General features: G+C 40.7%; 1 protein-coding gene across 1 annotated transcript; it reads right to left on the reverse strand.

Annotated features, from left to right (window-relative positions):
* Positions 1 to 1645: 1645 nt before the first annotated feature.
* On the reverse strand, positions 1646 to 9690 carry LOC140366994 (troponin I, slow skeletal muscle-like). The gene is made up of 7 exons (XM_072453272.1): positions 9668 to 9690; positions 8818 to 8859; positions 7025 to 7066; positions 6805 to 6936; positions 3410 to 3499; positions 3161 to 3343; positions 1646 to 2304 (listed from the first exon to the last, which is right to left on the reverse strand). The coding sequence occupies exons 2-7, from the start codon at positions 8836 to 8838 to the stop codon at positions 2203 to 2205; spliced, it is 570 nt and encodes a 189-aa protein (XP_072309373.1). The 5' UTR covers positions 8839 to 8859; positions 9668 to 9690; the 3' UTR covers positions 1646 to 2202.
* Between the last annotated feature and the right edge of the window lie 4218 nt (positions 9691 to 13908).

The raw sequence follows: 13908 nt of genomic DNA on the forward strand, positions 1-13908 counted from the left end.
ACGAGGGAAGTCAGGATTTCAGCCGAATGGAAAACGAAACTTATTTAAATACTTGCAAAGTGGGTGTAATGTAAAATGTGACCACAAGAGGGAGCTGTCTGTCCGTGTTTTCGTACTATTATTATTATTATTGATTATTTTTTAACTGAAGTCAGAGTAACGTTGACATATGACAGGTAATTTTGACTTATTTGGTGTATGATTTATACCTGTTGTACTTATGCATAATAGTTTTACACCGATCGAGCAGGTGTTTGTGGAGAAAATGTTGAAAAGTCTGAAAAGGAAGTGACATCACACCAGGGACACTCCTACAGGAAGTGACATCACACCAGGGACACTCCTACAGGAAGTGACATCACACCAGGGACACTCATACAGGAAGTGACATCACACCAGGGACACTCATACAGGAAGTGACATCACAGCAGGGACACTCCTACAGGAAGTGACATCACAGCAGGGACACTCATACAGGAAGGGACATCACAGCAGGGACACTCATACAGGAAGGGACATCACAGCAGGGACACTCATACAGGAAGTGACATCACAGCAGGGACACTCCTACAGGAAGTGACATCACAGCAGGGACACTCCTACAGGAAGTGACATCACAGCAGGGACACTCATACAGGAAGTGACATCACAGCAGGGACACTCATACAGGAAGTGACATCACAGCAGGGACACTCCTACAGGAAGTGACATCACAGCAGGGACACTCCTACAGGAAGTGACATCACAGCAGGGACACTCATACAGGAAGTGACATCACAGCAGGGACACTCATACAGGAAGTGACATCACAGCAGGGACACTCCTACAGGAAGTGACATCACAGCAGGGACACTCCTACAGGAAGTGACATCACAGCAGGGACACTCATTCCAGTCAAAGTTTATGCAGAATTTACACAAAGAAACAACGTTTGACTTTTGACTCTTTAAACATTAAATCAACAAAATAAAGTTGCTCTCATGTATTTTTGTCAATTTTTTCAAAAGAATGTGACATTAGATGAGTTTTGGCCCAATGGTTGCTGGGTAATTTTCTAGTGTGATGTCATCAATTACAAAGAGGAAGTGAAATTATAAACCTAAAAAAATGTCTATTCTGTGATAAAAAAAATTTAAGCCAAATTCTAAATATATTTATATCAACTGCAATTTAGTTCGATCAGTCGTACGACCTGCAGGGGGCGCTGTAAAATACAACGACTCAAACACAAGTACAAAGTAGTAATCTCAAATAATTAAGTAATTATGTAAACTCTATTTAAAGCCCCAATAAGTTTTTTTTTAGACAAAGATATAAAAAGAATTAAAACATGTTTTTTTTTATTTATTTTTTTTAATTGGCCTAAAAATTGTTGAAAACTCTTTCCTTGCTCTAAGCGGCTCCACAAACCGAAAATGTTGTTGCTTTGGTTGTAACATTTCACAATACGTCATTAAATGTACCTGTTTCCATGACATCTGGTTTTACCGCTCTGTTCCACCTCCAGAAAGTTACATTCACTAAAAGAAACTATAACTTGATCAATGAGCCACAGTTTGGACGTAAAATGTGTTTGATTCATTTACGATGTACAAATGTAGGCAAACAAACAAACAGAAAATGAAATCATGCTCATATTCAGACATAAAACGTGACAAAAACACATTTTTATTTAATATCATCATTATTAAGCTGTTGTGGACTTGCTCACAGCGGGAAACTTACACTCAAGTCAAAGTACTGTCATTTCAAACATTACTAGAAGTAGAAGTAAAAAGTAACTCATGAAGAAAAAACCTTTGGAGAATATACTTTGGTAACACATTTTCTAATATCCAATGGACAATATACAGTAAATATCCATTCATTCTTTCAAGTTTCTACATCTTTGTCCAGTTCTATTTTGATTATATAAATAAGAACATTTAATATTCTTTACGCAAGTCGATAAACACACTTGACTTTAGTTTATAGCTTTAAAACGGGGCTAATATTATAACGTTCAACACAATTAAAAGAAGTCTTGAAACAGAAAAGCAGCGAAAGCAAAGAATACGAGACAACGTCAGGTCTTTTTGACGAGAGAAACATTTTCGTAACGTGGTAGAACGCTTAAAATAAGGATATTCTGCCCCGGTAAACACGTCGATGATGCTAACGATGCTAACGGCTCCTTTAGCTCTTCGTTTGGCTCTGAGGGTCTCACTGCGCAGCTCCGCCCGTGTCGAACATCTTCTTGCGGCCCTCCATTCCCGACATGGCCTCCACGTTTTTACGCCAGTCCCCGACCTCGGACGTGAGCACCTTCAGGGCAACAGGAACGGGAATGTGTTCAGAAACCTCATGTTCGAAAATGGTCTAAAACGATTCCCAAATGTTGCTGATGTTTAGAGGTGGAAGAAGTGCATTTTGGCATGTATTTGGCACGATTTACTTTTTCCCTAACCTCAAAATAGTTTTAGATCTCCACAAAAAGTGTCATTCCTAGTTAAATAAGTATATAATTACTGTAAAAATGAAAAACGACTGTGTGGTCAACATGTTCCGTAAGTATTTGTCCAGTAAAACATAAAAATGTGGATTGTGTCTTCATCAATATCGTTAAGTTTATGTAGTAATCTCTCTTATCTGTTGTTCTTCATATAAACTTTGTGACATTTAGAGAAAGAAACATGTCCAGAGTTGAAGCGAAAGTTAGTGCAATCATTTACATCAACATTATAGCGTTTCGAAAAAATTAACCTTTGTTCCATTGTCTTCAATTAAGTTTGTGATCTTAAGTTCGGGAGCAGGACCACACCCCTTTCACGCCCCTCCAGCAGCTACACACTTTAAGCATTCAGGTCACACACATCAGTGTTCGTGACTTCGTGCCCCTCCCTCCCACACTCTTCTTCTTATTATTCTAATTTTTCTTGGGGGTATCGAGGCCCAGGAGCCTACAGCCCTCATCACCAGAAGTCCCAAAACCGCATCCATTTCTGTACATTTGTGTTGTTCCTGTTTCTCGTATGTCATTAAACACTTTGCATCGTAAGTATTGAAACATATGAAAGTAACTGATCACACGGGACTGCTTAAAAGGTGCACAAATTACTCCAGAAACGGTCAAACAGAACATATCTGTTTCTATCTCAACAAAGTCTCCACTGCGACGTACCTTGTCCTGTTTGACGTCCTCCTTCTTGACGGACTTGAGGTTGGCGCGCAGGTCCATGGAGCCTTTGTGCTTGGAGCCCAGCAGAGCTCGCATCATCTCGTCCGCGGACACCCTCACCTTCCTCAGGGCGGGCTTCTTGAACTTGCCCCCCAGGTCCTGCACCTTCAGCTTCAGCTCGTGGATCTGGAGAGAAATGATTACGCCATGTACTTTATACGTATTTATTTACACAAACGAATGGATCCTCACGTCTTTGTTGTGCTTGGTGACTTTGGCTTCGCAGTCGTATCGCTCTTCGTCCACGACGTCGATTCTGGCGTGAAGTTGTTTGCAGATGTTCTGGGAAGAAACCGCATGAACGGACCATTAAAAAGATATTTTGCCGCTCTTGGAATATATTTACAGGACAAAATTAGTAATAAACAGTAGTAGTAAACAGTAATAGCGCAGAATGAAGCTAAAGGTGCCGCCTGATTGTCTCCATGGAGATGTTATCGCTGTGTCTGAAATGTTCCCCTGTGTTAAACTGTATGGAAACGAGACGATACCACTATGCTACCAAGTTACAGGTCAGATCTGTGAGGAGGCAAGTCCACCCACTTAAAGTATTATATAGTATTACTTAAGTCAATTAAAAACACTGGTAAATTACAAGAAAATCCGTTTTGCCATACTCTGGGACATGACGGAGTGGCTAACGGCGAGCTAACCAGGAGCCGTTGCGCACAGAGCGAGTTCCTGTTCACGTATTTTGTCACCTTTGTATAAAATTGTTCCAACGTTTTCCCCTCTGCAGTAAAAGTTAGTAGTGCTACTTCATGAGACCCTCCTTCTTATACGTTTAATGCCACACTCTGGGACATACTTTCAGATGCAGGAATCTGTCCCGTGGAGGCAAGAAGGAGGGTCCCATAAAGTAGCTTTGTAACTTCTATTACAAAGATGAAATCTTCGGGACAATTTTATACAAAGGTGACAAAATACGTGAACAGGAAACTGGCTCTGTGCGCGAAAGCTCCTGGCTAGCTCGCCGTTAGCCTAACCACTTCCTGTCCAGTTATATCTCTTTGGTGTTTTTTTGCACTAAAATGAATGAATACAGATCAGGATCGATGAATACTTCACTGGAGGACACTTAAACACTACAGACCTATTTCAAATCTTCCCTTCGTCTCTAAAATCCTTGAAAAAGTTGTAGTAAAACAGCTTTGTCGCCACCTGCAGGACAATAACTTATTTGAAGTTTTCCAGTCAGGGTTCAGAGCCCACCACAGCACTGAAACTGCACTAGTTAAAGTCACAAATGATTTGTTATTAGCCGCTGACGATGGACTGGTCTCAATCCTGGTTCTGTTGGACCTGAGCGCAGCGTTTGACACCATCGACCACAACATTCTACTGCAGAGGTTAGAATGTGATGTAGGTGTTGGAGGAACAGCCCTCAGCTGGTTTAAATCCTATCTATCTGATAGGTTCCAATTTGTTAATGTAAACCAGAGCTCCTCACCAAGCTCTAAAGTAATTTACGGTGTGCCACAGGGTTCGGTACTCGGTCCAATTCTGTTTACTCTTTATATGCTACCATTAGGCAACATTATCAGAAAGCATGGCATTAACTTCCACTGCTATGCAGATGACACTCAGCTGTATTTATCAATGAAACCTGATCAGAGCGATCAAGTAGACAGACTTAGTACTTGTGTGAAGGAGATAAAAACCTGGATGACACTAAACTACCTGCTTCTTAACCCTGAAAAAACCGAGGTCATTGTGCTTGGCCCTAAGCATCTACGAGACGCTCTATCTGAGCAGATAGCCACACTGGACAATGTCAGTGTAGCCTCCAGTTCTACTGTAAGAAACCTTGGAGTCTTATTTGACCAGGAGCTCTCATTTAAAGCTCATATAAATCAAGCTTGTAAAACAGCCTATTTCCATTTGCGCAACATCGCCAAAATCAGAAGAATCCTGCCTAAAAGTGATGCCGAAAAACTTATCCATGCATTTGTAACGACTAGATTAGACTACTGTAACTCCCTGCTTGCAGCGTGTCCTAAAAGCTCCATAAAAAGCTTTCAACTGGTTCAAAATGCAGCAGCAAGATTACTAACAGGAACAAAAAGAAGAGAGCACATTACGCCAGTGCTGAAGTCTCTTCACTGGCTCCCCGTCGAGTCTAGAATCAAATTCAAAATTCTACTCTTGACCTACAAAGCCATAAATGACATGGCCCCATCCTACCTCAAAGATGCTATAGAACCATATCATCCAAACAGAGCTCTTCGCTCTCAGAATGCTGGCCTTCTGGTGGTGCCAAGAGTCTCTAAAAGTACTGTAGGAGGTAGAGCGTTTAGCTACCAAGCTCCTGTGTTATGGAATCAGCTCCCGACCCATGTTAAATATGCTGACACAGTCTCTTCATTTAAGTCCAGGCTTAAAACGTTCCTCTTCGAAATCGCTTATGGTCAGAGTAGTTAGGAACAGAAAGATAAACCTACAGCTTCAGCTACGCTGCCCTAGGAGTAACTATGCTGGGGGAAGTATGACAGCTTGAGCACTATCCTCTTCTTCTTCTGACTACTTATGCTATCAAACAATATTTATTTTTTGATTCCACTTGCAAACTGTTCACCGCCTTCTTTTCTTTCTCTCACTCCTGAGGACCTGTGGACCCAGATGCCCCTCCCCTGGTGAAGTGGTCCCTGCCCTGTGTGGACGGTCCCTCATCTGCCTGAAGAGTGGCTCCAGTTCGCCTCAGTCGGTCCCTCATCTGCCTGAAGAGTGGGTCCAGCTCGCCTCCGACGGTCCCTCATCTGCCTGAAGAGTGGGTCCAGCTCGACTCAGACGGTCCCTCATCTGCCTGAAGAGTGGGTCCAGCTCGACTCAGACGGTCCCTCATCTGCCTGAAGAGTGGGTCCAGCTCGACTCAGACGGTCCCTCATCTGCCTGAAGAGTGGGTCCAGCTCGACTCAGACGGTCCCTCATCTGCCTGAAGAGTGGGTCCAGTTCGCCTCAGTCGGTCCCTCATCTGCCTGAAGAGTGGGTCCAGCTCCAGTCTCCTCGTGTCCGTCTGTCCGTCTGTGAGAGTCGGATCTCTGCTTCACTGGAACTCCTCCAGGTTTCTACGCTTTTTTCCCAAAGAGGTTTTTTTTGTAGTTTTTCCTGGCCGAGAAGGAGAGTCTAAGGACAGAGGACCCTGGGACATCGTCCCTCGCCACCACAGACATTGTCTGACTTCATCGCCACCACAGACACTGTTGATTCATTTCTCCCTGTGGCCCTCAGAGGCAACTGTTGTTGTGATTTTGGGCCTTACAAAAATAAATTGATTTGATTTGATTTGATTTGTTGGTAGCTGTTTATGTCTCAGTGCTAACGCTAATACTAATTTGGATGTGTGAGTAGTAAGAAAAAATAATAAAACAGGCTGAAGTAATCTACATATAAAGACAATTGGGCAGTCTTTACATGGATTAAAAAAAAAAAAAATCATAAGCTATTTTACGTTTTAATAAAATAAACGGTAAGCTAGCCTATTGCTGTTAGCATCGTTTGTTGTTCTAAATAAATGTGTATATATGTGTTTGTACATCGTTTTCTTTCATTCATCCTACTGCGTGTAGAGTCTAAATGTTTGGTCTCACCTGTAGTTCGTCCAGGGACTTGCCGCCCAGCTGTAGAGCATCCATTCTTTCACCCAGGTACTTTTTCTTGTCCACCTCCCTCTGCTGTCTCTCCTGTTGCAGGTCATCGGACGCTCTGGTCAAGAGGAGCATCTGAAAACACCACATCCAGGCATCAGTCTGGTCCCAGCTGTTCGTAAAGACCTTCCGATTGTAAAACGCTCGCCGTCACTGTGCTTACTTTGAGGGAGAGCTTGCGAGAAGCTGATATCTTGCATTTTGGCTGTGGAAAGAAAATGTATGCGGCATTAATTTCAGAGTCTATTCAGTTTTATCTTGCAGGACATGCCGGAACGATAGCAAAGACGCCGGAATCCATACAACATCATGCATCATGACTTATTTTACTCCATAGTTGTACCAAGACATCAAATTCACCGACACTCTGCCAATCACGCTAACACGTAACAGTCTCTCTGAAAACCTAGCGCTCACATGGACAAGGTGAAGCGTCTTGCGTAAGGACACAATAGCAGTGTGTCCAAGTATCCAACGACAACACTGAGAGCTGGCTCCGGAGGGACAGAAGTGATGACACAGCTCTGGCAGTGTCGTATCGAGACCTAACCTTAACCATGGTCCTCGCCCCAGCTAACCCGAGCTTCAAACACATTATTTTTTGTTTTATTTTTTGCTAAATGTCTGTGATTGAACAAAATTCTAATGTTTATGGACACTATAACCCCCAAGTCATATAATGAATACAACAAGTCCCCCCCCCCCCCCCCCCCCCCACAAATCCATTGATGGACTATTTTAATTGTAGTGTTACCTTTCCTTTCATATTAGACCCTATTAAAAACGTTTTGTTTTGTACATATTTAAAATCATTCAAGATAATGGAGAAAAGAAGGCATATCTATTGGTTCCTGTCTGTATCGCAGCTTTAGCATGATCTAAGACAAGAGGCAGGTCATTGGTGAGTATTGAAAACAGCAAAGGCCCTAAACAGCTGCCCTGAGGTACCCCCTTAATCCTGTGAAACTCTACAAAACAGCATTCTTGAAGTGTTTTGAAGCTGAAAGTGTTGTAGCACGTCAGAACCTCGTTAAGGCTCAGTGAATGCTCCCCTCTGTGCTCAGAGGACACCGATCTGTTTGAGGATATTCGAGACAACAACATAACAAATACCATGCACAACACAGACACTCAGCGGGACAAGTTCTTCCTTAAATTACATAATTGGATGCCAAAAACTGCTTCATCAATCCCCTCTGGCAATAACAACTTTAGGTGTTGTTCCGGTCTTGGCTCTGACTGTGAAATCAAAAATATTGAAGTATATTTGCCTAACTCCAGGTTGGAATGGTTTAATCCCTCACTCCTCCTGGAGAAAGTTTCCAGGGCAATCAATGTTTTGGTTTGTAAACAGATTTAAAAAAAAATACCTGGATGGAAGTTATAAACATATAAACATATAATAAACATACAGTATAATTCTGGTTGCTATGCTTCTGTACAGTGTTCCTTATTCAGAGACAACCTTCAGAAGTGGTTATTCCCCCAAAAAAATCCCTATCATTCCTGTGGAAAAATCCCAAATTTGAAAAATCCCAAATTTGAAAAATCCCAAATTTGAAAAATCCTGAAATTTTGCAACTTCAATCAGACTTCCACACTTTGAATGACCAATCACAGTCCGTCGTCCCTCTGGAGCCTCGAGCACCAACCTTCTCGTCAGAAGACAACCACTCTGCCACTCTGACCCACGTATCCATTGTCATCCTTGGACCGTTCCCATATACAGTAATATACGGTTATGTGTCCGTCGTGCCGGGGTCGGGCTGGCACCTCTCCGCGCCCGTCCGAAGATAATGCTTTATAATTAGTCGAAGGTCAAGGGGAAAGCGCTCGACGGGCGATAACAGCTCTGACAGCTCTGATAAGCGCTCTGACGGGTCAGCTCTGTGCCAGGACGGTCCAGAGCGGGGGGGCATTGGAACAGAGTGTACCCCAAAGTCAGGATTAACTCACCTTATCCCACTTCACGTTCATGGCTGCGGGACGATCAGGCTCCTGGAATGACAAACATTACTTTATCAGGCCTTTTGTTGGTTATTAATAGCTTAACTATAAAGTTAAGGGGAAAATATACAGGAAACATGTTAAATAAGTAATATAACGTATGTATGTCACCCTTTTCCCAAGACATAAAGTAAATAAACTTAAAAACAATGTAGAAAATAAAAAAGTATTCATTTCAGATCAACATTTAAAGCAATATATGAAGTAAATAAACTTAAAATCAATGTAAAAACAAAAAAGTATTCATTTCAGATCAGTATTATGAGCAATATTGTCCAAACAATTGAATAAGCTTCAGTTTTACGTTCAGCATTAGGTCATTACTTTGTTTGATTATTGCCAGTTCTATGAATTTGACCAAACGTTAAATTAAACGTTATTTCTGAACTTAAATAACGCAAACATCTTATATCTTAAACAAATCAATCAGTTTTCGTTGACTTAATATAGAATAAAATAAAGCACAAATGAGCCCGTGGATTACGTAAACTCCTTCTGGAAAGCACTGCTCTTCAATTCTAAAGTTTAGAGTAACAGTGTGTAAATTCATCCACATTTTTCCCACTTTAAATTTGGGTGATTACTTTAAGCACTACAGCAACAGTGTAATCCTGTTTTAGACCTGCTTTTAGTTCTAATTTAAACCTGGAATAGTCCAATCACAGAGCCAGAAAAGCCAAAAAAGCATATCTTAAGCGATACATAAAAAGCTGGAGAGTCACTAACTAACAACAACGACATAAATAACAATAAAACACAAATAATTCCCTCTAGTTTCTTCACTAATTAAGAATATTACCTTGGATGGGTCTGTGGAGAGGCACTTTCAAAACGGCGGTGCAGGATAATGGGCGGCTTTTTATGGGGGCGAGTGGAAATGTGCGGTCCTGGCTCCGCTCCAGGCTTTAGTCACCTCCCCTGACTCCGAGGACCATAATCCGGACCGCCGCGGTGTAAGAATAAACCTGCCGCCTCCGGGTGTGACGTCATCGTTCACAAAAAAGCGTTGAAATCAGAATAATACGTACATTTTTGCTGCGTCGTACATCACTAATACACAAGTAGAAGTGTTGAGATGCCAGAAAATAGCTTGTTTGTACCAAGAAAAGTACAATATTTATTCTAAGGGAATTGTCTAGTTGTGGCAATTAAGGTTAAGGAGGCAAAAAGTCATGTATAACACCTTAAAGCGCCCCCTACAGGTCGGACAACTCATTAAACTTAAATTCAGTTAAGATAAATACATTTGGAATTTTGCTAAAAAATTATAATTCACAGAATTGCACATTTTTAGGTTTATAATTTCACTTCCTGTTTGTAATTCATGACATTACACTAGGAAATTATCCAGCAAATACTCGGCCAAAACTCAACTAATGTTTTTTTATTTGATGAATAAAAAACATATGAGAGCGACATTATTCTGTTGAATTAATGTTTAGAGAGTCAGAAAAGTTGTGTAAATTCTGCATAAACTGGAATGAGTGATGGTGTGATGTCACTTTCTGTCATTTTCTACAGATTTGTCCGAGTTTTCTCCACAAATACCTGCTCGATTGTTGTAAAACTATAATGTATATGTACAACAGGTATAAATACACCAAATATAGTCAACATTAGAAAATCTTAAAAACCTGTCATAGGCACTTTAAAGGAGACGTATTGTGCCAAATCAACTGTAATGAGCTTTTAACAGTGTTTTCTCATCATTACTGTACTCAAAGTTGTATTTGGATTGATTCCTGCATGTATTGGTTAATCCTGAAAATTCCTGTTTTCAACTACCCCCTATCCCCGCCCCCATCCCAGCACTTAGTTGCGATTATTTGAAAACGTAACACTGATCATACATATATACATCAACAACACAATTACAATTATTTACATAAAGTAAATACAAATCTGCTGTTTCTTCAGTGAAACGTCTGTATGAAGAGGCGGGACTTATCAGTTCTGCAGTTTTCTACAGGAAGTCAATGAATCTGTTTTTATCGCCAAGCCATTTTAGATCTATATTGTAGTTTTACAATGAACAAAGTGTTAAATGATGATCTACTTATGCTTTAGTTCAATATTAATGACTTGGAAAAAATGGTGCTATGTCTCCTTTAACGTCACTGATAATAAATGGACAGAATTATCCAATGAAATAACTCATCACTAAGGAGAGTAAGTTTGTTTACTGCACCTACCGCCTTCACTCCCAGCACCAAACCCACTTATGTCTTGAATCTGAGGGTTGTCATGGTAATCAAGAGCATGTATATCAGGTTAAAGGCCAAGAAGAAAAGAAGAAAAGCACGATATTTGTCCTTTAAATGAATAAAAACACAATACACAATTGGCTTCACAATGAAATTAAAATCAAGAATATAAATGAATAAATCAATAAACCTGGAAGAACTGATTATATGTATTAAAATCAGGTTTTCAATATACTATAGTAGTGCTGCGTGTACTCTTACAGCGACTACAAATACCATTCATTCTTTTAACCTGTTATACTTGACAATTAGTTTAGAATTAAAGAACTTAATTACATTCTTGTGGCTTTTTATCTGCATGTAATGACATTATTGTATAAGTGGTGCAGTGTTCGGAGACTAAATAATGTGGTGAGGTTTGCTTTGGTACAAACCCGAGTCCATAACAACAGACCAGCATCACGTTCTATTATTAGAGCCTGGGCCTCACTGCAGATAATGTGCCCCATACGGGAGCAATAAAGCCCCAATACGGGAGCAATAAAGCCCCAATATAAGACTTTAAGATGACGATTTCTACTGTTCAAAGGCTTCTCAGACAGAATGGTGTGGACCTGGTTTAGTCCTGGTTTAGTCCTGGTTTGGACCTGGTTTGGACCTGGTTTGGACCTGGTTTAGTCCTGGTTTGGTCCTGGTTTGGTCCTGGTTTGGTCCCGGTTCGGTCCAGGTTCGGTCCTTGTTAGGTCCCTGTTTAGACCTGGTTTAGACCTGGTTTAGACCTGGTTTAGACCTGGTTTAGTCCTGGTTTAGTCCCGGTTCAGCCCGGGTTTACATTTAAAAATCGACTTAAGTGATAGTATTTAAGTATGTATAAAATGGTACTTTTAGAGTAAATTATGCCACGCTGATTTTTCAAATTAATATTTAAAAGTGTGAAATGTGGTGATCTTGATTTGAAATATATCCTCATTTATTTGTGTCGATCAATTTGGTTGTGTTTCTAGACTTTTAATTGTTTAGGGCAAGATGAACCCCTTAAACCATCCAGAAAGTACTTTTTACTTCTCCACTAAATGTGCAGGAGTACGTGTATTTGGTGTAACGTGGAGGAGTACGTGTATTTTGTGTAACGTGGAGGAGTACGTGTATTTGGTGTAACGTGGAGGAGTACGTGTATTTGGTGTAAAGTGGAGGAGTACGTGTATTTGGTGTAAAGTGCAGGAGTACGTGTATTTGGTGTAACGTGGAGGAGTACGTGTATTTGGTGTAAAGTGCAGGAGTACGTGTATTTGGTGTAACGTGGAGGAGTACGTGTATTCGGTGTAACGTGGAGGAGTACGTGTATTTGGTGTAAAGTGGAGGAGTACGTGTATTCGGTGTAACGTGGAGGAGTACGTGTATTTGGTGTAACGTGGAGGAGTACGTGTATTTGGTGTAACGTGGAGGAGTACGTGTATTCGGTGTAACGTGGAGGAGTACGTGTATTTGGTGTAACGTGGAGGAGTACGTGTATTCGGTGTAACGTGGAGGAGTACGTGTATTTGGTGTAACGTGGAGGAGTACGTGTATTCGGTGTAACGTGGAGGAGTACGTGTATTTGGTGTAACGTGGAGGAGTACGTGTATTTGGTGTAACGTGGAGGAGTACGTGTATTCGGTGTAACGTGGAGGAGTACGTGTATTCGGTGTAACGTGGAGGAGTACGTGTATTTGGTGTAACGTGGAGGAGTACGTGTATTTGGTGTAACGTGGAGGAGTACGTGTATTCGGTGTAACGTGGAGGAGTACGTGTATTTGGTGTAACGTGGAGGAGTACGTGTATTTGGTGTAACGTGGAGGAGTACGTGTATTTGGTGTAACGTGGAGGAGTACGTGTATTCGGTGTAACGTGGAGGAGTACGTGTATTCGGTGTAACGTGGAGGAGTACGTGTATTTGGTGTAACGTGGAGGAGTACGTGTATTCGGTGTAACGTGGAGGAGTACGTGTATTTGGTGTAACGTGGAGGAGTATGTGTATTCGGTGTATTTGTGTATTCGTCTCTGGGATTGTAAAAGGCTGAAATGGTACAGTAACGTCTGTCTACTCCGTCTGTTACTTAATTAAAAGTACATTTACTCAAGTGAAAGTAAAAGTATGACATGAAAGCTAAGTAAAGGTTTTCAAGCAATAAAATGTACTTTTAGAGTAAAAAGTATGAGTATTTCAGACAAAAGTAATGCTCTGGATTCAAACATGGCAGATTTTTTTTGGGGTTCAACAGAAACAAATTAATAAATTTTCACTTTTTTCACGTCTTTTTGTTTCTATTTTGTTTTTTTGGTTAACTCAAACTTTAACGTGCTAAAGATAAAGCCCTCGGCCAATTAAGGCAATCTAAAGCAGTAAAAAAAGTACTTTTACTAAAAAATGTGGTGAAGTTGAAAGTGCATAAACTTGGTCTAAAATATAGTGAAGTAAAAGTAAGAGTAAAGAGTATTCACTTAAATAATTCACACGGTATAAATAAAGAAGGGCCAGAATCTTGAAAATACAGAAAAACAGTTTCAAAATTCCTAAGCAGGTTTTTCACAAGAAATTTGTATTTTGTGAGAAACACTTTTAATTTGAGATTAATTTGAGATATAAAACAATAAAGAATGTGAATGTGCTGCAGTGCCACGCCCCCTGCAGCACATACAATTTAAATTGATCATCATAAATGACCTGTATATACCTTCATACACATTATATTTGTCACACTGAAGGACATCAAACTATGTTTAAAGGATTCCAGAAAAGTACAAATATGATAATGACCGTCATCTTAAAGCGCCCCCTACAGGTCGGACGACTCAT

This window comes from Eucyclogobius newberryi, unplaced genomic scaffold (genome assembly GCF_026437365.1).
Source record: "Eucyclogobius newberryi isolate DKJ021-1_F unplaced genomic scaffold, fEucNew1.0.hap1 SCAF_2, whole genome shotgun sequence".
Lineage (NCBI taxonomy): Eukaryota > Metazoa > Chordata > Actinopteri > Gobiiformes > Gobiidae > Eucyclogobius > Eucyclogobius newberryi.

Coding starts and splice junctions, on each gene's coding strand:
- LOC140366994 (XM_072453272.1), bottom strand. CDS start 8,838: ATGAACGTGAAGTGGGATAAG. Junction 7,067..8,817: donor TGAACGTGAAGTGGGATAAG/GTGAGTTAATCC, acceptor TTCTTTCCACAG/CCAAAATGCAAGATATCAGC. Junction 6,937..7,024: donor CTCGCAAGCTCTCCCTCAAA/GTAAGCACAGTG, acceptor TGGTGTTTTCAG/ATGCTCCTCTTGACCAGAGC.